The 21,552-nt window shown below is 35.7% G+C and overlaps 2 protein-coding genes across 2 annotated transcripts; both read right to left on the bottom strand.

The window, feature by feature from the left end:
* Positions 1–236: 236 nt before the first annotated feature.
* On the bottom strand, positions 237–9,844 carry LOC118032628 (uncharacterized). Its single transcript, XM_073409913.1, has 16 exons — positions 9,686–9,844; positions 8,573–8,873; positions 8,361–8,489; positions 8,041–8,248; positions 6,825–6,971; positions 6,499–6,573; positions 6,030–6,101; positions 5,047–5,118; positions 4,873–4,944; positions 4,703–4,774; positions 4,392–4,463; positions 3,048–3,116; positions 1,925–2,068; positions 1,379–1,450; positions 1,028–1,174; positions 237–763 (listed from the first exon to the last, which is right to left on the bottom strand). The coding sequence occupies exons 2-16, from the start codon at positions 8,801–8,803 to the stop codon at positions 579–581; spliced, it is 1,767 nt and encodes a 588-aa protein (XP_073266014.1). The 5' UTR covers positions 8,804–8,873; positions 9,686–9,844; the 3' UTR covers positions 237–578.
* A 2,405-nt stretch (positions 9,845–12,249) lies between these two features.
* Positions 12,250–21,096, bottom strand: LOC118032627 (protein S-acyltransferase 24). The gene is made up of 13 exons (XM_035037390.2): positions 20,552–21,096; positions 19,858–19,998; positions 17,733–17,845; positions 17,259–17,338; positions 16,968–17,131; positions 15,819–15,957; positions 15,616–15,715; positions 14,669–14,726; positions 14,401–14,478; positions 14,196–14,294; positions 13,734–13,812; positions 13,482–13,630; positions 12,250–13,004 (listed from the first exon to the last, which is right to left on the bottom strand). Exons 1-13 carry the CDS (start codon positions 20,837–20,839, stop codon positions 12,576–12,578), a joined length of 1,917 nt encoding a protein of 638 aa, XP_034893281.1. The 5' UTR covers positions 20,840–21,096; the 3' UTR covers positions 12,250–12,575.
* Positions 21,097–21,552: the final 456 nt, after the last annotated feature.

Raw genomic sequence — 21,552 nt, forward strand, 5'->3', positions numbered from 1 at the left:
GAGAAGCCTTAAGGTGTAGCATTGGATATCCTATTTTCTTAATCACGATTTTGAGAATCTATCTTCCACCAAATGGGATGGACGGGGAAAGAACTGCAAGCACATCCACAATTCCTGCATGATAAATCAGAAAAATATCTGGAACCACGAAAAGAAAAATAATCGTTCTACTTTTAAGCACACTAACATAAAGCACACCGCCGCTGGATGGGCACCAAAAAAAATGGCAAGAATACTTACAAAAGTAAACATTATATTATTTCCAGCACGGTTAATTAATACCATTAACTGGGACTTGCACACTGCAAAATGGAGTTTCCAAAGCAGGGCAGATAGTTGTTGTTCGCAGCCAACATAGACAACTTATATACAGATTCATTCTGTAGCAGCCAGCAAGCAATATTTACATGTAATTACAGCTTTCTGCAAATGCATTGCAAGTTCCGCCGCCAATGCCCATTGCCAGTCCAATAATTTTCTATTTCTTACCGGCCTTCTTTATACAACAATTAAACTGTACACAATGCTATCAGGTTGATAACAGTCTATATACATGGTGTTACATAACCAGGCTCTCGCTATTCTGGCCGAAAGCTTGCCAGATTAGGGAGTTCAGTTGACTGAAGCTTCTTGATTTCAGATGCAGTTACCTTGCAGGATTCCAAAGATAATGCACGTAAATTCTTCAAAGGCTTCAAATAGCATAATCCTTCGTTGGTTATGAGAGAATTTGAAACATTCAGTGATACCAATTCTGTCAACCCTGTGTTCACAAGGAAGATAGTGAACAAGTGTCAGATGAGAAAGAAATTTTAGTCAAATCCAATTTCTCAATTGAGTGCAAATAACAAGAAACATGGCACAAGTTGTCTCATACTTTCATCACACTATCAAAACAAAGAAACATGACAAAACCAAACTCTACAAGCACACGTATCCTTGTGCATCATCTATAATGACATGATTTTATTTGCCAGGTGCTATGCAGTAAAGAATAAACTTATGAGCAAAAAAAAGCAGATGATACCAGAAATCAACTCCAAGGTCTTGTCTGTCAGATTGGTATTCTGTGACAGGTTCAGAACTGTCAGGTGTACAAGATCTTTGATATTCTTCACCCCAGCATCAGTTAGTCCTCCACCACAGATTTCAAGTGATTTGAGATTTTTGAAGTCTGCTTGGCATAAAAATATTAGGAGTAAGAACATTTGGCAGAATCAGAGCACGAAAATACTCCTGGTGAAGTTTGGAATTTTATGCCAAAAAAATGATTGTGGACAGTCTGGAGTCAAATTACTTATATCCACAAATTTCAATAGCACAAAGGGAAGCAACTTGGGATTGAAACAACTTATGCAATGATAAAGTATATCCATACATTTCAAACAGTTTGTTCCAGAATCTGTAATGCGAGCACCAAAAAGATCCAGACGTGTCAATCCAGTCAGACCTGCATCAACAAAAGCATTAGCAAGGGCAAAACATGATTAAACAGAGAAATGGAAGATTATCCAGTATGATTTTGAAGACTTGTCTTCTGGATTCAAAGTTCTCTCTCTCTGTGGTTTCTAGATTAGGGTTTTTTTCAGTATTTTGCATCAGTTTACTATTTGGAAACTTATGCTTCAAATACGAAGGTAACCTCAAAAATAAAAAATCTTCATTTCCGAATTCCTAGTTTCTCATCCGAGTTTAAGCTTCCAACAGATTTATCCCAATAACACTGTGAAAGAGCTCATAAATGTAATTAAGTTCGCTTATCCATTGTTTTGGTGGTTACCGGCATTAACTCAAAAGACACAAGAACCACATTATTTCAACAAAACATGACTAAGCACAAGAATACCATAAGGTTTCTAATAGTTGCATAACTGAATACTTGCATTCATATTCATAGGCAAATTAGATGTGGGTTAATGCTTACTCGTAAGAGCTGTAAGTCCAGCATCTGTAATTTGGCGAGCATCCAAGTTGAGTGATCTAAGAGATGTCAGTCCAGATAACTTCCTTAAACCACCATCTGTTACTAAGGTGAATGATAGATTTAAGTTCTCCAGATGAGTTATTCCTAAAACAATGGGACAAAATTGTAAGACAGCCCTTCCATTTGATAAATACACAGAGAGATGCATGGGGTAAAAAGCTGTATTCACATCAGACAGAACACAAATAATGGTTAATGCAACAAACCCCCATCAATTTCATCTCCAAAATCAAATCCTAACATAAGAAAGGGATATTTAAATAAGCCTACTAAAGGGAGGATCACCAAACAAGCAAATTTTATGCTAAACGTGCATTTGCTTTTCTAGTGTTTCAGCTAGCCCACATTTTTCTAAACATTTTTATGTGAAAAAACTACAAATGAATTTAGGGTCCCATTTTCAATGCCTCAACAGAATTAACAAAGCATGAGTACCAGCGAGTGAATCTTCGGAATCCAACTGAAAGGAGAAAAGATTAAAAAAAGAAAGAATAAAAAAGGAGAAACAAAGATGGTCTGTAGAAATATTCCAGTGCTCTTGAATATGGACCTGCACTCAGCTTCATACACTACCAACCATGCCAATAAATGACACTTTCAAATATAGCCATGGTGTATCATATGTTCCAAGCATGGAATCTTCAAGCAAGGTAAGCTTAAGTTTTTTTTGTCAAATAAGTGGACATCTAAAATATAAAGCAGCGTAAACATGCATATGCATTACACATGAGCATGCTTTTCAACTCCCCACTTCATCTATATTTTCAATTCAAGACCTAATCAAAAACTAGATTATATTCTCTTTGAAAGCACTGTAAACCACAATCATCTAGTCATTAAATCTCTTGAAAGTTAGAGAAACAAATAACATGCAAGGGAGAAGAATTAATCATGGTGAGATGCAAGCACCAAAAGAGAATTAAGAAAAGGAAGAAATGGTTCTGGAGAGAGAAAAAAGGTGGAATTGAAGTTCCAGAATATTCTGCAGCTAAAACCAGAATGGGACGAAGTATCATGAGCCACACAAGACAAATGCTAGATAGTAAGTGGATAGAATCCTAACCAGAAAGATGCCGCAGCCCGCTACTTCCAACTATAGTATCAGACAACTCCAAACTTTTAAGTGGAAGGCCTGAAGAGAGAACCCAGCAGATATCAGAAGCATGCTTTAACACAAGTACAGCATAGACCTGTTTGCCCCTCAATCAAAAATCATTAGAGCACCATTGTCGCGACAAATTTTTTTCCCAGAAATGCAACAAGCTCACAAATTAAAGAGCCAATAAAAACACAGCACTAGTTGCATGTAGTTGCCATTGCTACACAACAATGAACAATGAATGGTTCCTTTGGAACATCAGCAATAAGCTGAGTAATTGCTTTAGAAAGTAGCCAGCATATTCTATATTTTCCAAAATACAAATAGTACGAGCTCTCAGTTATCAAGATGCATGGTTATAAACACCCTTAGAGCCGATGGAGATTCTTGAATGGGGAAAGCAGCACCGACAGCTATTAGACACCAAGAACAAAGCTATGACCATCTGAAATAACATAAAACAAAATGGTTTATGTAACCCTGGGTTCTTTTTCCTCTCTAACTACCAAAAGATATACAAAGATTTCAAAATTTGTGAGATCTAACGAGGATGCTATCTCTGCTCCTCATGAATGAGTTGCCAGGGATCTGTGCACATCTTCAGCAAAGTATCTTGAACTACAAATCCTCATCTGATGTAAGCCCTGATCCTAAGCTAATTAGGGCAGCCTATAAAAATCTTTTTTATTCCCTGTTCAAATGGAGATGAATTACCTGGTTGCCAGGCATACTCTCATAGATTTCAACCAATGCTAGCAAGGAATTTCATTCCATGGACTGTCAGTTACAGGAGCTAGGAACTACCTAACTTTTGCTAGTCAGGAAACAGTTTTAACTTTCCATTCACAGAATAGAGTTCTAGAAACAGAATGGTATCTGATCTCACAGATTCAATTAAAATGAGTAACCCTCTGGGGGGAGGGGGGGGGGGTAATCAAAGTAACAGTTGATTTTATTACATATCAATTTAAAACCCCCTAGTTTTTTCAGTCTATAAATCCAATGTGCTATAGAAAGTTAATAAATATACTCTGCACTATCTAGGTCATAACTTCCTGTAATGCACAGACAAGCAGTCCAGAATTGAAACTAATCCTAGAACGACATGACAACCAAACAAAGAAGTAACTTAGCATTCATAATAAGAAAATGCTTGATAAGGCCAAATGCAGGATAGCTGGTTAAAACAGATGCTCTTTTATCTCATCAGGAGTTTCTTTTGCCCTGGGTAGCAAGAGTCACTGTGGAAAGGTGGCACACCAGCTGACATTATTAAGCAGCCAAAATATTCAAGATAGAACAGCATACCTGCCAAATTAGCAATGCCTTCATCACCAATCCTACAAGAATCCAAGTTCAAGCTCTCCAAATTTTTCAAGCCTTGATAGAAGTGAAATCAGAGAAGATGATAAGTGCAAGAACCATCATTTTATGGGAGAAAGAGCAATAACATAGAAAAAATAGGTGACTGAAACATAATTGGTCTGTTGTATGACCATGAATAAATAAATCATATAAATCTTAAGAGACAACATCAAAGAAGTGTACAACTATAAAGAGGTTCACTGTATCTTCTGTGAGGGGAGAGGGAGGGAGGGAGGGAGGGAGGCATCGCAAACCTTTTAGATGCACCAAACATGCATCTGTTACATCGTTGAATGCCAAGCTCAACACCTTCAAGTTTTTCAATCCTGTACATGTTTATGCCGTAAAATCAAGATTAAATAAATATGCTCCACTAAACTTATGAAGGACATAGTAAGGTCACAAGTAAACTTAATTCACTCACCAGAGAACTTATCACATCCATCATCAGGTAGATGACATCTGTTTAAATTCAAGTAGGCAAGGGTTGCAAGAGCTGCAAAGACAAGTTCAGAGAAACACCTACTTGATTTCCCATTAGTAAGCAGCAATATATTAAGTATTGGTTGAAAACCCAATAACTAAACAATGAGTAAACCTGAAATGGAATCTAAACATGCAGTGGTAATATTGCACCCCTCCAAGTTCAACAAAATAAGCTTCTGCAAGCCTGCCAATAACAAACAAATGTTGTTACATATCTACCCTAAACATTGGAAACAGTGTGCAATGACCATTAGCTAAAAAGGCACACGTTTGCCAGATTAGTGGGATCATTGTAGACCATTTCAAATATTTGGGAGCCAAAGCAATTTAATTTAGTAATAACAGATAATAGCTGAAGAAATAGTCCATACAATAAAATTTCATATATGGAAAGGCCTTTAGGTGATCACCCTTTGTTAATAGCCATACAACCTAAAAAGCAAAGCAACTATATAATCATAAAATTTGGGGCATGGGGGTGAGATGGGGGAGATGGGAGAAAATTCACTGGTATAAGCAGATGTCAAGCCACATTCCCCTTTCACATTTCACAGATCATAAAAATATCATTCCGCATTATGCAACACCATGTGGGGTATATGGATTGCATCCCTTTGGGAAAAATAGTAAATCTTTGCTTATGAAAAAGAACAGAAAAGAAACATAGTGGAACCTCTTTCTTTCTTTTTTGTATTGAGAACTCGGTAGAACCTGATATCTGGAATTGTTTACAAGCGCACCACAGGTGTTCCTATAGTCGGTAATGGAGTTTGCAATATAAGTTGGTATGGTGATATCTCAAGCTCAATCTAGTCTAAAGATTGTGTCTAAGTATTAATATATTTGAATCTCTTCCAAAGCATATGAACTAAGAGGTCAAAAATAATGAGAGGCTCTGCGATTTTCTCTGACTCTGGAAATGTACCATTAAAAACAGCTATTTGTTAGTGGCTTTCTGTTTTTTCTTGTGCTACGCACTTCTGCAATTTATACTGCCCATATCTCTTAAGAAAATTGTTTACAATTGAACAAAGCAAATGGACCACGAGAAGCAAAGCAGCCATGTTATTAGAAGAAAACTGAGAAGCAAAGTACCTCTTAAATAAGAGACTCCAACGTCAGTAACGTTACTATTAGAAATCTGTAACTCCTTCAAGTTAGTAAGACCTGGAACATGAGAAAAATGAGACTTTAGATATCAACCAAAATCTGGAAAAGGAAATCACAACAAATTTTGATCATCATCCAGTAAACATTCTTAAGCCTGCATCCTTTCTTTCTTTTCTTTTTCTTTTTCCTTTTTATCTTAAATGTGGTCAATGAAGACCTACTTTTTTAATACTCTTTAACAATCCCATCTTTAGTGCTAAAAACTGAAGCTGGGCCATTGGTATTCCTGCCAGCCAAGGATGGCAAACAGTGCATTCACGAGTCATTCAATTCAAGTACCCTCAAATCACAGTCAAAGAAACAGGTATTTGGAAAGATAAGCATGTTCACAAAAACAGACATATAAAGGTACCCCTACAGGCAAAATTAAACAAGAAAGTAAATAAACAAGTACCTGATATGGCCTTCATGTCCATATCTGTGATGCACTTACAACAACTGATATTAAGGGACTCAAGTTTTTTTAATCCTGTGAAAAGAAAAGAAAAAAAGCAGCATTGAAGAGTGAGAGCCAGATCAGCAGATTTGCAACCAAATCCCACGTGATAGGATATAGAAGTGCTAGGCATAAAGGCTAACATTGAAACTCTATGAAGTCATAAGTAGGCTGAACTACTCTGTTCACACCTCTAGGAAGCATGTAATTTAAAGCAAAATTGCAACGTTCTCTGAAGAATACACCAAAGAAACCTGAAGCATTTATCAAACAAAAAGACAAACCTTTAAGATGAACTAGTCCACCATGAATCCCAGAACACCTCTCCATATCTAAATTTTCCAAGTTGAGTAAGGTAGAAAAGGCACGCATTCCTTCAGCAGTTACAGAGCAGCTCTTTTTCAAACTCAAGGATGTAACATTTGTAAGACCTTAAGAATACCCAGCAAGTGATTGGTGTTTATTAGTGGAGTGCCAGAATGATTATTAAATAGGTAATTACTTGGACATGCAATAGAAAAATTTAAACAATATGGTGAATGGTATAGAGAACAGCCATCAATTTCAGACATCAAATTGGAAAACATCTGTTCACGTGCTACACGTGCTACAAATGGCACATTAGGCAAGTAACATTCAGATAGTCAATTTTAATTTTTTTCCAGATCATACCCATTGCAGCTCAGAGCTTACTTAAGCCATTTTTTTCTAAATGGGCACATGGCAAAATAAAATCTGTGAGATCTATTATAAATAAATAAACAAACAGATCTCTTCAAAATGCTCCAAAAATTCCTCCAAGTATGACTTATTTCCGAGTGCATATTAAATCTTTCTTGGGAAGTTGACCTTTTCCATTGAATGCTATGCAAAATAAGTACCGCCAACTCATGACCAACCAAAGCAACATGCAGCATTGCAAGATAACTTACTCAACATTTTTTACCAGAGACACGATTTTGTTATCCTCATAACATTCAGCATGGTTTCACTAAGAATGAATGCATGCAGATCGTCAATTACTAATCAAAATTAAACAGATTAAAAACAACAACTATAAATGACTTGACCTATTAAATTTTCCAAACAAAATAAGCATCTTCCTTTGAACTCCAAATTTCAACTTCATATGGTTAATGTAAACCCTAAACATAAAAAGATCATTCCATTAATCTTTGGTACTCCAATTGTGCTAAAGAATCAGCTTTATATTTGAATGTACCCACTACTATATTTCATATAACATAGCAGGTTAAATTTCCACCCAGAATATAGAATCTGCAACACATTGATTTTACACACACAGACTTGGGTTATGGCAGCATGTATAATTAAGAAGGTTATTTCCATAAAGCACATGGCAGAAAATAAAAACAGTCATCAACTTAGCAACAAACCATGCCCCATGTAACAATTATTACTATAGCAATAAGAGTTAAAAAGAATGAAATCAGATTTTGCACCAACATAGCTAAAATAAGGGAATCGATTGAGATGTACCACTTAAGTGTTTCAGACCATGGTCAGAAATGTTGTTGCAATAATTTAGAGCAATTGCTTGGAGGTTTGAACAGTCCTTGAGGAGACCCAACCCAGCATCTGTGACATCGGAATCAGAAAGGTCAACAGAAAGCAAAGATGAACCCTGTGAAGAGATGACATCCATCCAACTATCCATAACTCCAGGATATTCACCCAAAAGGACATCCTGTTAACAAAAAAAGGCAAACTAATTAGTTCCATCCTGCATGAAAAACTGATAATTGGCCCATGCTCAACAACATAAAAGTGTTTCTATTTGAAATACATTGAGAAATTACCTGAAGAGCACAGTCTCTAAAAGCTTCAAGAGAAGCATCTGTAAGACAATGTGAGATTACCAATTCATTAAAGATTTGCTGACTTATATCCCTTGGCAGCATAGAAAATGATTTATATCTGCTGATGTCCTGTTAAAATCAAGAATAAAAGTTTGAGCGAACTGTCAAAAAGAACAATCCTACGGCAACACAAGGCTAAGAAATAAAGTAACCTCGCGTATTCTGTTGATGCATGATTCCAGGAGAGATGGGAAACTGCATCCTGGCTGAAGATCAGCATTGGGTCGAGAAAATGTGGTCCCCAGCCATTTTGAACTTGAACTTTTACAATAGTTTCCAGAAACCCCTCTTCGTACTCTACCCTCACAAACCTGCTGGTCTCTCTTCCTTGAACAAATTCCACCCATTGACTTGTGATCTCGCTGGTTATCTATTGATGTCATCAAACAAGCAGAAGATCGGTGTTGTTTCCCATTTCAAAGCCAAAGCATAGGGCAATATGCCTAATATATCCTGTATGGTTAAAAAAAAGTATCACATTAGAATTTCTTTGACTAGTATAGCAAGGAAAATATGAAAGCTATAAAAGTTAACCATCTACCATAATCTAGGGTGACAACATGATAACACTACTGAAGTTGGTCCATCATATAGTTCATATAGAATACAATGCAAACTCTAATGCACTATTAACATTTCCCCAGTTGAGACAAAGAAACCTTATGGATTAAAAACAACAAAGATAAAATTCCTTGTATCAACTTAAGAAAACACCAGAAGTTCAGCTTTCCTAGTTAGGCGTGCCATGTGCGTACTTCAGAACCTCAAAACAAAAATCATCAGTACTTTTAAGAAAACAACTGGAATCAAAGGAAGCCAAAACAACATTATTAATAAAGAAATACGGACCAACTTCCATTTCCGAAAAGCAAAGAGGGTGATCACAGATAAAATTCTTCATTTTTTTTCTTATTCCACAGGCAAGCTTGAAATGAATTGACAGAGAAATCATCCGTTATAAATAAGCAAGTCTCATCTCTCAATTCAAAAAAACCAAACCAATCCAACTTCCCAGAACAACAAAAGGGGGCACATGTAAATATTCATTTCCAACAAAAATCACAACTTCAATCACAATCAAATGATAACCCGCTTCACTGTATCAAGTTCTAAAGAAAAGTACAAAGATTTATGCTACAAAATCAAGATTTACACCAACAAAAACCAAAACTTTACATGATCGTGCCCCTTTAATATCAGTTAATGATCATCAAAGTTACAGTTAAGGAAACAAAACATCATCAAAGTTAGTAGAAAGAAACAACCTTAGAAAAGCCAAACTTTGATGTGATCAAGTGAAAGTGATCAAATAACAAAACCGATTTTCTGAACTAAAAGGGTCTAGCTTTGGAGAGGGAAAGAGAGGATTTTAGAGAGAGATAGAGCACCGAACCTGAAAGCAAAAAATAGTAGGGAGCAGAGAAAGTTAGAGTGAGGGGTGAAGGAACTGGGGCTGGAACCGTTCGATGAAAGACACGTGGAAATTGGTGGTTGATGAGGTGATAAGTGTTTGGCTTTGATGGGTCCCACTTTGCGTCCTTTCTGCTTTATCCGGCGGGAGAAGAGAAATAATGGGTAGTGCAATTATTTTTATTATTAATTTTTTCATTCTTCTTTTCTGTACTGTACGTACACAAATCGTAGCTCGTATCCCTACTATACATTTAACTTTTTTTGGAAACCTCAATTTCGTCCGTGACCTATGTACTTAATCTAAATTTAGTCCCAAACTAAATTTTATCAATTTCGTCCCACACTTTTCAGACAATATTCAAATCAGGTTCTTTTGTTAATATTCTAAGAAATGCTTGCAAAAATTGACAAAAAGACCCTTCATTAATGTGGGAAGCATTTAAAGATTTAATTGATAAATCATTATATTTGAGACTCAATCAAGAATAAATACACAAGTTTGGTATTTAATTAATGTTTACTCTTCTTTTTTCCTTCTTTGCGTACTTGTGCTTCTAAGAAATGATGGAGACATACTAGATAGGAAACTCTATTCTAACCCATTCGTTCAAGATGGTATATGGCTAAAAACTTTTGAATTTTTTGAATTTCAAATTAATTTTTTGTGTTTTTTATTATTTTAATCTACTAATATGAAAAATATTTTTTAAAAAAATAAAAAAAATATTTTGATATATTTACAAGTGGAAAACACTTTTGAAAATCAATTTTCACTCTTAAACATACACAAAAATTATGAATCGTTGCATTATTAGATAAATCACATATTTAATTTAATTGAGTATTTCACTCCAACTTACTTCTCAAAAATTTCAATGAACTGAATGGAAACCCCAGTATCAATTTTTTTTCATGAATCCACTCGTCAAAAAATCTCCATTCTCGTATATCGAGTAGGTGAATTTCTTTAGTAAATCTTGAACTCAGTTAACGAGTCAACGTAAGCAATTAATAGGTAAAAAGTTGAATTATCATAACATGTACTGAGTTAGTATTTATTGCAAAATCGAGGGACTATTCTTATCTTTGAATCCGTGACTTTCACTAATCTCTACGGCTATACTAATAAATGTATCGAGATATTTTCGAAGAGGGCATTCACGGCCCACTGTTTCGCCCATAGATTTATTTAAGTTATCCACCTGAGACACTCAACTGTGGGGCCGGCTGGCCGGGAGACGACGACGAGAGGAAGGATGCTGTGGATAGAAGGAGTATTTTATAGAATTTAATAGTTAGGGATAACTATGAAATAATTAATCATAAAAGTGCGCTAATGATACCAAGCTTAAGTGCACGAAAGGGTATTTTATGAGAGCAACATAATGGGATAGACGGCAATGTTCTTTCCTCTGTATAACTTTCCATTTGATTGAAGGGAGGAGGAGAAGCAATGGCAGATTCATTGACAAAGAATTTATTTTTAAAGTAGTGGTTGCACTTTCATCATTATTCTTGAGAAACATGAGACAACTTCCATAAAAGCCTTGATTGATTGCTTGTATTAGACGGGAATCTCGTTATTTTTAATTCACAGGTGGTGGATTGAATGATTAGGAAGTTCCTTGCAAGACTTAACTCGACTTTGGTGGAATTAACTCCATCTAGGTGGATTAATTAGCTGCTTTAGGATTTAATTCAAGTCGAATAATCAAACTTCTTACTTTTCTTTTAAGCGAAAAAAAACAAAGTTATTTCAGAGTTTTTTTTTTAGCTAATTGCATCTCACCTACCTTAAACGAAATACACTCCTGCCCTACCTTAAACTACATACTCTCTCTCATTATAGGACTAATTATATTTATATAAAAATACTTTCAAAAATAACCATTATTGTAATACCAAATATTATCTAAATTTTATACCTATGTTATCTAAAAATATTGAATAAAGAATTGGATTTCATCACATAAAAAGGATTTCACGTTTGCTTAACCTCATATGAATAGTTCATTTTTAATAAAATAAAAAAGAGAGTTTATAAATTAATCCATGTATATAAAGTAATCCGAAAATAACACCTTGTTTTGATGAGAAGTGTCAGCAACACTGTCCATCCAATCCACTATAAATAATTTGCCTTGGATGGAAGTAAAATGGAGTGCAAGTTTGAAACTCTTCGCTTCCAAATAATTCAAGAAAGTAGTATCTGGCAAGCTTATTTCAAAATATCATCAACAGTTTTGACTAAATCCATGGGAATAGGATGCCTCAAATTACTCACCAATTGGGGACTGTTTGTGGGGAACCACATGAAGTCAAAGAGGTAACAAAAATTAGATGGCTAGTGGTACATACAGAACTGCTGCTTTTCGGAAAGGATAAAACCCCAAAAAAGCTCTGGAAAATGAAGATCTGCAATATAAAAATTGAAAACATTGACAGGGACTTGCATGATTGTTAAGGGTTAACAATATGTAAAAACAGCGAGTTACATGGTAAGGTACCTTGAACAATTGTTCTCTCTCTGTAGTACTGTGCCCAAGTCTTTTAACTTTCAAGAGGATTACATGCTAGATCTGACACTCACTAACAGCCGCTACAAATATTTAAGAGGCCAAATTTGTACAAAAATTGAACACCTTTGGGGGGCAAAAAAGAGCAGCAATCAATCAAATTACAAATGGTATATCATATGCGTTTATGATACAAAACATATCAATTTCAGCTAGTATCACACCATCATGAAGCTTCAACTGTTCGGGCACTGCTTTTCCCAAGACCAAGACCACCCAAACCCAAGGGTGCGCTATCTGTTCTTGGCTTCCCTTGGTGATCATGGCTGCAATGGGCAGAATGGACATGACCCTGATGGATTTTATTTTCTGAATTCACATTGATAGCCACATGGCCATTGCCATTCATGTGATGAGAATGAGCATCCCCGTTTTGCAAGTTTGAATTCCTCGACATGTGCATCATTCCAATCCCCTCAGAATGCGGAGAATCTTCATTATAATCCACATCTTCATTGTAACCATTGATCAAGAAATCCGAGCAATTCTTTTTACAGCCACGATCATATGGGTTTCTGAAGCGCCCCCCTGGGCCCCTAAGGTAACTATACCGCAGTGCATTTGCCATTTCATTGGTTGTTATATTGCGAGATATCTGTGACAGGAGAAAAAATGATTCAGAGCTATTCATCTAAACTGTTAAAAGTGACAGCCCGAAACACTAGAGTTAAATGGCAAAGCACAGCTTGCCAACACATAAAACATTCACAACAAGTAAAGTTGGATTACAAATACACCATATAATATCCTCTTGCTGTGTAAATCTTAGTTAACGCATGCTATCCTATCTAAGACCATCGCTTGGTATAGAATAGCAAATTAAGTGAACTCCAAAGAAAATACTTTTTTTCTTCGGACAAGCACACAGCAATAGCAAGAAACTACACTTACCACTTCATAAAGTCTAAAGATGGACAACTATAAAATGCATCACAACAGCACGTCAAGTGAAAATATAAGCGCGCAACTCAAGTTCATGAATTCAACTGTTCAGTAACAGCTGCTACAGAACAGATCACCTAACACCAACAGACTCTGATATTCAGCACTAGCAAATGTTTACAGGAGTTACCTGAGAAGCTTGTACAACAGTTAATACTGCCACGCCAAAGAAGAGGAAGAAGTCCATAATCAGAAATGATATAGCACCAATATGATGAGAGCCAGCATGGTTTACCCATGCTCCCAGTGAAGACGGAGCAAATGGATCAGTCAGAACTCCTACATACAGCAATTATTCTCAATCAGAAAACCCCCATCCAAAAAAAGAGCTAGAAATATGTTTAGAAACAGCTTGAATCTGAAAGGCTAATCATTCACATACTTGTGAGAGTCACTGCACCAGTTATCAACATTGCTGAAACTTCTAGAACAAGAAATGCAAAGAATTCCCATTTGTTTTTCTGCATCAGAAGCACATCACATTATTTTACACAGGTAAATACATTGAAAAATAATAGTGATTTTGATCATCTGTGCAAGGTAAACCATGAAAATGTAAATGGCATGGTCCCACTAAGGAAATCTCAAGTCATATTATATAAACTAAATGTGAGTATTAAGCCAATCTATTTAAGTCTGTCACTTGGACATGCATTCCAAACAGTCACATGGACTATAAACTGTCGAAGGTCAATTTATATGGCTGAATGTTATCAAACAAATTGCCAGGGCAATCAACTGAATTCTATTTCGAATGCAAGATGTCAACTATATTTTATTTGCTAGTAAAATACCAAGTAGAAATATGAATTGAAAGAAAAGGCATCAAACTGTATCTACACACCTTGCCAATGCAGTTAGATACCCAAGGGCAATGATGATCAAATTGTTCAACACATCGATCACATGTGGAACAGTGCTTTGCACGGAGAGGTCTGACAATCTGATTATTATATGAAATTGGATTGATATTAAACAAGCATTAATCAGAAAAAGGTAGACATAACACTCATCGAGCAAGATACATATAGGCTGACAAAAATCAGTACCTTGCATGTTGCACAGAGCTGAGACCAATTCCCAGCTAGCAAAGCAGGGTTGTTTATCTCAATCTTCAAAAGTGGCTCCTAGAATAAAGGGACAATATAGATACAAAAGTAATCAGAGAATATACAGGGCCTGCGCCAAAAAGAAAGAAAATAGAAACCCTGTATGCCTTCAATGAAAGAACTGATTAGAAACCTATCTTTCTACATTCCAAAGAGCCATGAATGGTAATAATATAAACATGCTTAACGTATAAGGGATGAAATGTACATCATCTTTCATATTCTGTGGATCATGCCCATTCATTCTAATGTAACCTGGATCCTTCCTGCAAAGAAATAACACCGAGAAAAAAGAAAGCCAAAATCAATTGAGATTACAGTGTTCAAGTAAGATGTTAAATCATAAATTTTCATGTACACAAAAGATTCACATTGTAGAATGAACAAAAAAGAATCAGATGTTTTATCATCAACTGTAATATATGCACAGGTGTGGATGCAAGTATGTAATCGATTGGAGATTAATATGCAAAGAGAGAAGCATTAATTATGTACCAAAAAAACACATTAAAAAGTTAACTTTAGGTGATTACCATATCTTGGGAAAGGAAAAGGTAAAATAAAATATACATAATTCCCAAAAATTAAAAAGAAAAGAAATTTTTTGTTTTTTTCTCAGCAGACACAAGTGTCTTTATGACAACATACGAACATGACAATAGCCAACCGAAGCAGATCTGCTAAGACTCCAAAGGGTTCCGTGTCTATTGAAACATTCTGACCATAAATTTCAACAGGACAGAACTGTCTCAGAATGCTGCTCCAATAAAACAAATTAAAGGCATTGCATGATTTATATCACACGGAACAGTCCACAAATAGTCACGGCTAGACATGCAAAGAAATTTTTCCATTTGCTCATAATTTAAATGGTCCCTTTAATCAATTCACAAACAGTGCTCCTACTGTATCTCAATATATCAAATCGCTCACTCCATAAATATCTGATTTTGAGCATTGCATGATAGCAAAACCCCCTGAGCCATTGATGGAGGCCTCAAATAGGAACTACATCTCTTCCTTCACATATTTCTCTACTTATTAATGATTTCTTTCGCAACAAAAAAGAGAAGTGATAGCACACTTAGACAACAGTTCTAGCATGGATTTATTCAACTATTCAACAAGTCACTAGAAATGCACAATAGAGCATACCTGCTACATCTATAAAACATAACTAGTCCAGCAGTAGCCAGGAAAACAGCAAGCCAGGCAAGAAGGCCAAAGCCAGCTGTTAACTTTGGCAGATTTGAAGCTGCACCCAAAGTTATCAAATGAAAATGTAAGAAAGTGACATTGTAGATAGTCTTGATGATAGGAATAAAAATACATTGTATCAAAAAGATAATGGAGGATACCCAGGATGACAGAATGAACATAGATCAACAGGAGAAGTATAATTATGAACCACAACACAGGTGCAAGCCCCAACTTTGAGAGGCGTCCCAGGCGGTTGTTCCCATCACATTGTTTGTCAAGCAACCTTCTAGCATTTCCCTGCAGAATGGGATTCTATCAGAAAATATAACTTGAAGAAAAACTTCAGAGACTTTCAAATTAGAATAGAACACTAGGGAACTTGGGAAAATAAACAGAAAACTCATCAGCATTTTCAAAATTCTTAGGAAAATTAAAGATTCGAATGCAAACAGAACACCAAGCCACACCTGGAAGGAAAATGAAAATTAAATGGGAGAAAAAGCATATGCTATGCATATCAGGTCTAGTCACATTCAGGTAGATTAGGTTTCCATCCAAACATCTATACATTGAAAGATCCTCCTGCAGTTCTCTTTCATCAACTGAGAACTAATGATCCTATAGGAATCTCAGCTGGCTTGCAAACAGTTAGACCAGTCCAAGAGAGAAGGTCTATTGCATGTTTGCATTGAGATAGGATGGCCATACAAATGGAGACACCTAGAAGGAAACACCAGACTCTGCATATAGACTTTCAAATGAGATTGAAGACCTTTATTGAGATGGAAGGGTTTCTGTCAGAAAAGGGTTTTTACAATTATAGAATCAAATCAAGCAACTATCAACCTAGAACCACACACCATTTGGCAACTATAGTTCACATTGGGGAGGAAGGGCTTTACTGATATGAGAGCCAAATAAGTGAATGTGGGGGAGATCCAAAAAGAAAAAAACGCTTTGAGATAGCACACTTCATATAACTAGATGCAACACAACATCCAAAATCAACAAGACCAGATACAAGCTTCCTTTTTTCTGTGGAATCCTACCATTATGTTGTCTTTGTGACTTCCCAAGTTCCAGGTGCCTCTTGCAACAGTTCTAGCATACACTTCTTTTATTGTTATCCTTTCTTGCTTGTGGCAATATTATTTTAATTCAGTCTTGAAGACATCATTTCAATGGCAAATCACCAGCCACAAAAAGCACTTGAGCCTCACATAAGAACATATGGAAAAAACAATAAATCCCTCAAAAAAGTAACAATGCTAACCAATTTAAATTATTTTTTGTTGGCGGACACATACAAGGAAAAAAGCAACTTGTCGATGATTTTTGTCAGAAGCAAGCTGCGCTGGAGTAAGGCCAGTGTTATCAGTCACCATCAAGTCCTCCTTCTTTCCAGCCTGTACTAGCACTGTGCATGCCTCCAAGTTACCCCTAATAGCAGCCCAATGGAGAGGAGTGCATCCTAATGTATAAGTGAAAAATGTTAAGGGAATAGAAACACTTATCCATACAGATTAACACATGTATATTTCACTAATTATTTATATGTTGACAAAACGGAAGTTCAAACATTTGGGAAGCTGATTTACCCTCTCTATCTTGGCGTCCTCTATAAGAATCCAGAAACAATAGAAGGCGTATAGAATCAGCAAAACCTTTATAAGCAGCCCTAAAATACTCCAAGAAAGAAACAAATGAACAAAAAAAATCAAAACACTACCAATTACTGATAAAAAGGAAACTATGGCACGTAATTCTTGGCACAGGAGCTATTTAATACAACAAAATAATGACCGATAAAGGAATTGAGACTGGCTTAACATTTAATATGGAAGCTAACTTGCTGATTTTAAGCATGTGACCCACAGATATTTGTCAACAAAACCAAAAGCATAAGCTGATATTCTAAAAACAAAGGCTAAGCAAGCTGTTACATTATAGCGAACAAACCACAATGGTGTAGCCCAAGCAAGAAAACATTGAAATATTTTTAGATAAAAAAAGTGTTTCAAGAAAAAAATAACCTTTTCAACAATAAAAGGGAAGTAGAAATTCTTATATACCAGTGTAAAGGGCTTCTTCCATCAAAGTCAGGAACATCGGGGTCAGCATTCCATTTTGAGACAATGTGATAGAGAAAAGCTGTCTGACCATATTGAGCCGCAACATGAGTTGTCTGCATTGATGTCCAATTAACAACCAATGTGTCACTATCCTCAGATTTCACAGATAAGTACTGGTTAGAGGAATTAATAACCAGCAATTCAGGACAGGAAAGCCAGAGCACAGCATCTAGAAACCTTCCGTTTTCATTTTCACATCAAACATGATTAAGACAGTCCAAGTTAATGGATAGAGAATAGTTATTGGTAATCTTGAGAGGGCATCTTCACAACTAAAAAAAAAAGGCACGGCAAAAATATGATTGCCTGTGCTTTGATAGCACAGAGTTTTAAGCATCGGTAACATTTTTAACTAGGACAGAATTATGAAAATTTGAATTTAGGATTTTAAGCCAAAGGTCATGCCAGTTACAGAAACTGTTGCTCACCTCCTATATATTTCAGTCAGCATTGCAGCTCAGGGATTTCATTCCTGGCTCTCTTCTTTACCTAACCCTCATTTAATCAATAACAGGCCCCTAAACCATCTGTTATAACCAATCTCATGCTCCTATATGCTATATCGTAACCAGTTTGAGCCGCATTTTTTTTTATCAATTTTAAGCTGAAAACCTGATTTGCTTTCATTATTTTATTGAGTTTCAGCATCAGTTTTAAAAATGTTTCAAATAGTAGGAATAAATTGCAACAATTCACTTACTAGGTGCCTTTCTTAGAGCAGCACAAATTTAAGGGGATATTTAGAAGGTAAACAAGCAACCTGAGTTTATAAATAGAGATGGCATCAACAAGGTCACCGAACCCTTAAACACTCAAGACTAAAAAATGCAGGGACGAAAATAGTTTTATTATACTTCTTAAGTTCAAGTTCCAATCACTTCAACATTCAAACAGAAAAATCTGAAACCCCTTTGACAGATCCCATTTAGTAGATTACTGTAGAATTGCTCCCTTAAATATGGAAAATTTCATCCCATTTAAAATGTATTTTCTCTTGATATATCTGGAAGTTTTCCATCGCTAAAGAACCTATTAAATGGATGAAGTTATTAAAATGGAAACCAATGATCAAATTGTGTGTCCAAATACTGATTTGCAATGGTGACCTTGGAAGCTTTACTAGAACGATAAGCTTCCTTCAAGGGAAATATGCAAACTAAACCATTTCTATGTATGATCAATGTCTTGGATTCCGTTTACATGTGAGAAAAGGTCCTCTTATACATATTACAGAATGTCTAAGCATAGCCATCAACTCCGGTTATACTGTGTTCAAGCAGCAACAAGCGATAAATTTTTTGCTTGATTGATACATGATCTCTTGCATTGAAACTCTTGCGGCCTGGATACAGAATCCCTTGAAGAAGAATGAAAAAAATAGGCGAAGAAAGAGCCAGTAGCCAAGGGATCCGAAAACTCAATTCAACCTACTTAAATTATAGTAAAAATCAATTAACCAAAGAGTACTAAGCTGACCTACTTATAACCATATCCAAGTGTCAGAGAGGGGGAATCAGTACTATTCAACAAAAAAAAAAAAGAGTACCCTTGAATGGGAGGTGAAGAGCTCCTCAAATGATCCTATATTTTTATCATTTGTGCATAAAATAACCAATCAAACTTCAACCTTCATGGTTGCTAGCCCAAGACTTTTATCGTTACAACTGAAGATACCCTCGCAAACATCTCTAAGGTGGGAATCAACACAACTAGTTAAGGCAGTTTTCCATGAAAAATGATGTAAACAATCATTGTGACATTACTTAACACTGTGTATTAACAGGCAAACAGATTGCATGAAGGTGTCTCAAATTTTTTAGATATCCATCCTTCCTATATATGTTTATCCTGAATGATAAACCACTGAGAGAAAAAACAGTAGAAGTACATGCACCAGAGAGTTGTCATGCCAATAGCATTCATGACCAGGCGCTAGAGGTACCAATTAAAAAACAGGTAATAATTTCACAACACGTATATAACTTCAAACACAATTGATAAAACAGATCTTATCTCTCCCTTAAACAAAGTGAACGCATATTTGCACAACAAGGATTACACTAACCTGATAGCCATACATATCGGCGGCATTTACCCCCGCACCCTCTTGTAGCAACAGCTCAGCAACTTGAATTGCACCCCGGACTGCAGTCCAATGCAATGCTGTCTGGCCTGTATGATCTACCGCATTTACATCTCCTCCATGCTGGCAATCAGAAAAACATACAGTACCAAATCAGTCGATCATCTTATATCATCAAATCCAAATCAGATACATCACATATCATTAATTGAACTCTCTTCTATCAACACAAACAAACTAAAAGACAGAAACTTTGCCACAATATCAAGTTCCCAAAATCAAATTATCACTTTTTTACCAAAAAAATAAATAAAAATGAACCAACATGCAAACCCAGGGCCACTATCAATACACAAAAGCACTTAAAAAACTCCATCAATGCATCAAACCTAAACCAAACAACTTGAACTTCGTTCAAAAACTTCAAACTAAAAGATACAAACTTGACCACAAAATCTAACTACCCAGATCAAAATCATCACTTTTGATCGAGAAATGACTAACAATAAACACTTAAAAACATCAATAAACCCTTCAATACATCAAAATCAAACCCATCAGTCAAAACTAATCAAACAAGCAAGGAGAACAAATCCATTGAAGAACACAAAAAACAAAAGAACCCGTTTCAAGAAACCAATCAAAAAAACAAAATCCACCCAGAATTGAAACAAACCTCGATAATATACTGAGCAGCAGCCGTGCGATTATTCAAAGCAGCCCACTGTAAAGCATAATAACCAAGGTTATCAGGTACAGAAACAGAACATCCTTCACTCTCAACCAATCTCTGAAGCTTCTCTAAATCTCCATAAGCAGCTGCTGTGTAAACATCATTTCTCAAGCTGTCTTCTCCAGCAACAGCAACCCCATTATTACTATTGCCTCCATTAACAGCTGCTGATTCTCGATCGTTGGATTGGGCCACCACATCTTCCTCTACTATCTCAATCTCTGATGACATCTTTGGAGATGTGAATTTATTGAAAGATTTATTTAAATGAAGATTTGGGTTTTAAGTATTTGTCCTGATGAGATCAAAAAGGAAAGGAAAGGAAAGAGGATGCTTTGCTTTGTGTTTGTTTGGGAGCTTTTTCCTGAAAAGTTATGAGTGGGGTTATTTGGCCGTCCGCGTTGACTGGGACCTTAGGATTGTAGCTAGAGAGAGAGAGTCAGGAGGATGCCATAGGTCTAGAGCCAGTCTGCTTACGATTATGAATATTCCCCTTTTTTTCCCCTCGATAATTCATTTGTTTCTTTGGATATTTTCATCTTTTTTCTTTGTTTTTTATAGGTTTTTTTTTAGAATACAGTACATGGCAGGCCAATTTAGTCAAATTAAATATATTTATTTTGTATTTTTTAAAAAAAAAATTATTTTAATGTATTAATATTAAAAATAAATTTTAAAAAATAAAAAAAAATATAATCATATTTTTCAAGTTAAGATAAGTTAGCATTTAACGATGAAAACGCCCCTACAACAAAAAAAAAATATATGTGATTGAATGATATAGTTTTTTATAGATATATACATTTTTATATAAGATTGTGACCATATTTTCTAGCAAATAATTGATAATGCAAAAACATACTATATTCTATGCAATTAAATACCTAATTTCTTTATCAATAATTATTTTTAGCTGACGTGTCCTTGACTTTCATCAATCACTC

This window comes from Populus alba, chromosome 6 (genome assembly GCF_005239225.2).
Source record: "Populus alba chromosome 6, ASM523922v2, whole genome shotgun sequence".
Lineage (NCBI taxonomy): Eukaryota > Viridiplantae > Streptophyta > Magnoliopsida > Malpighiales > Salicaceae > Populus > Populus alba.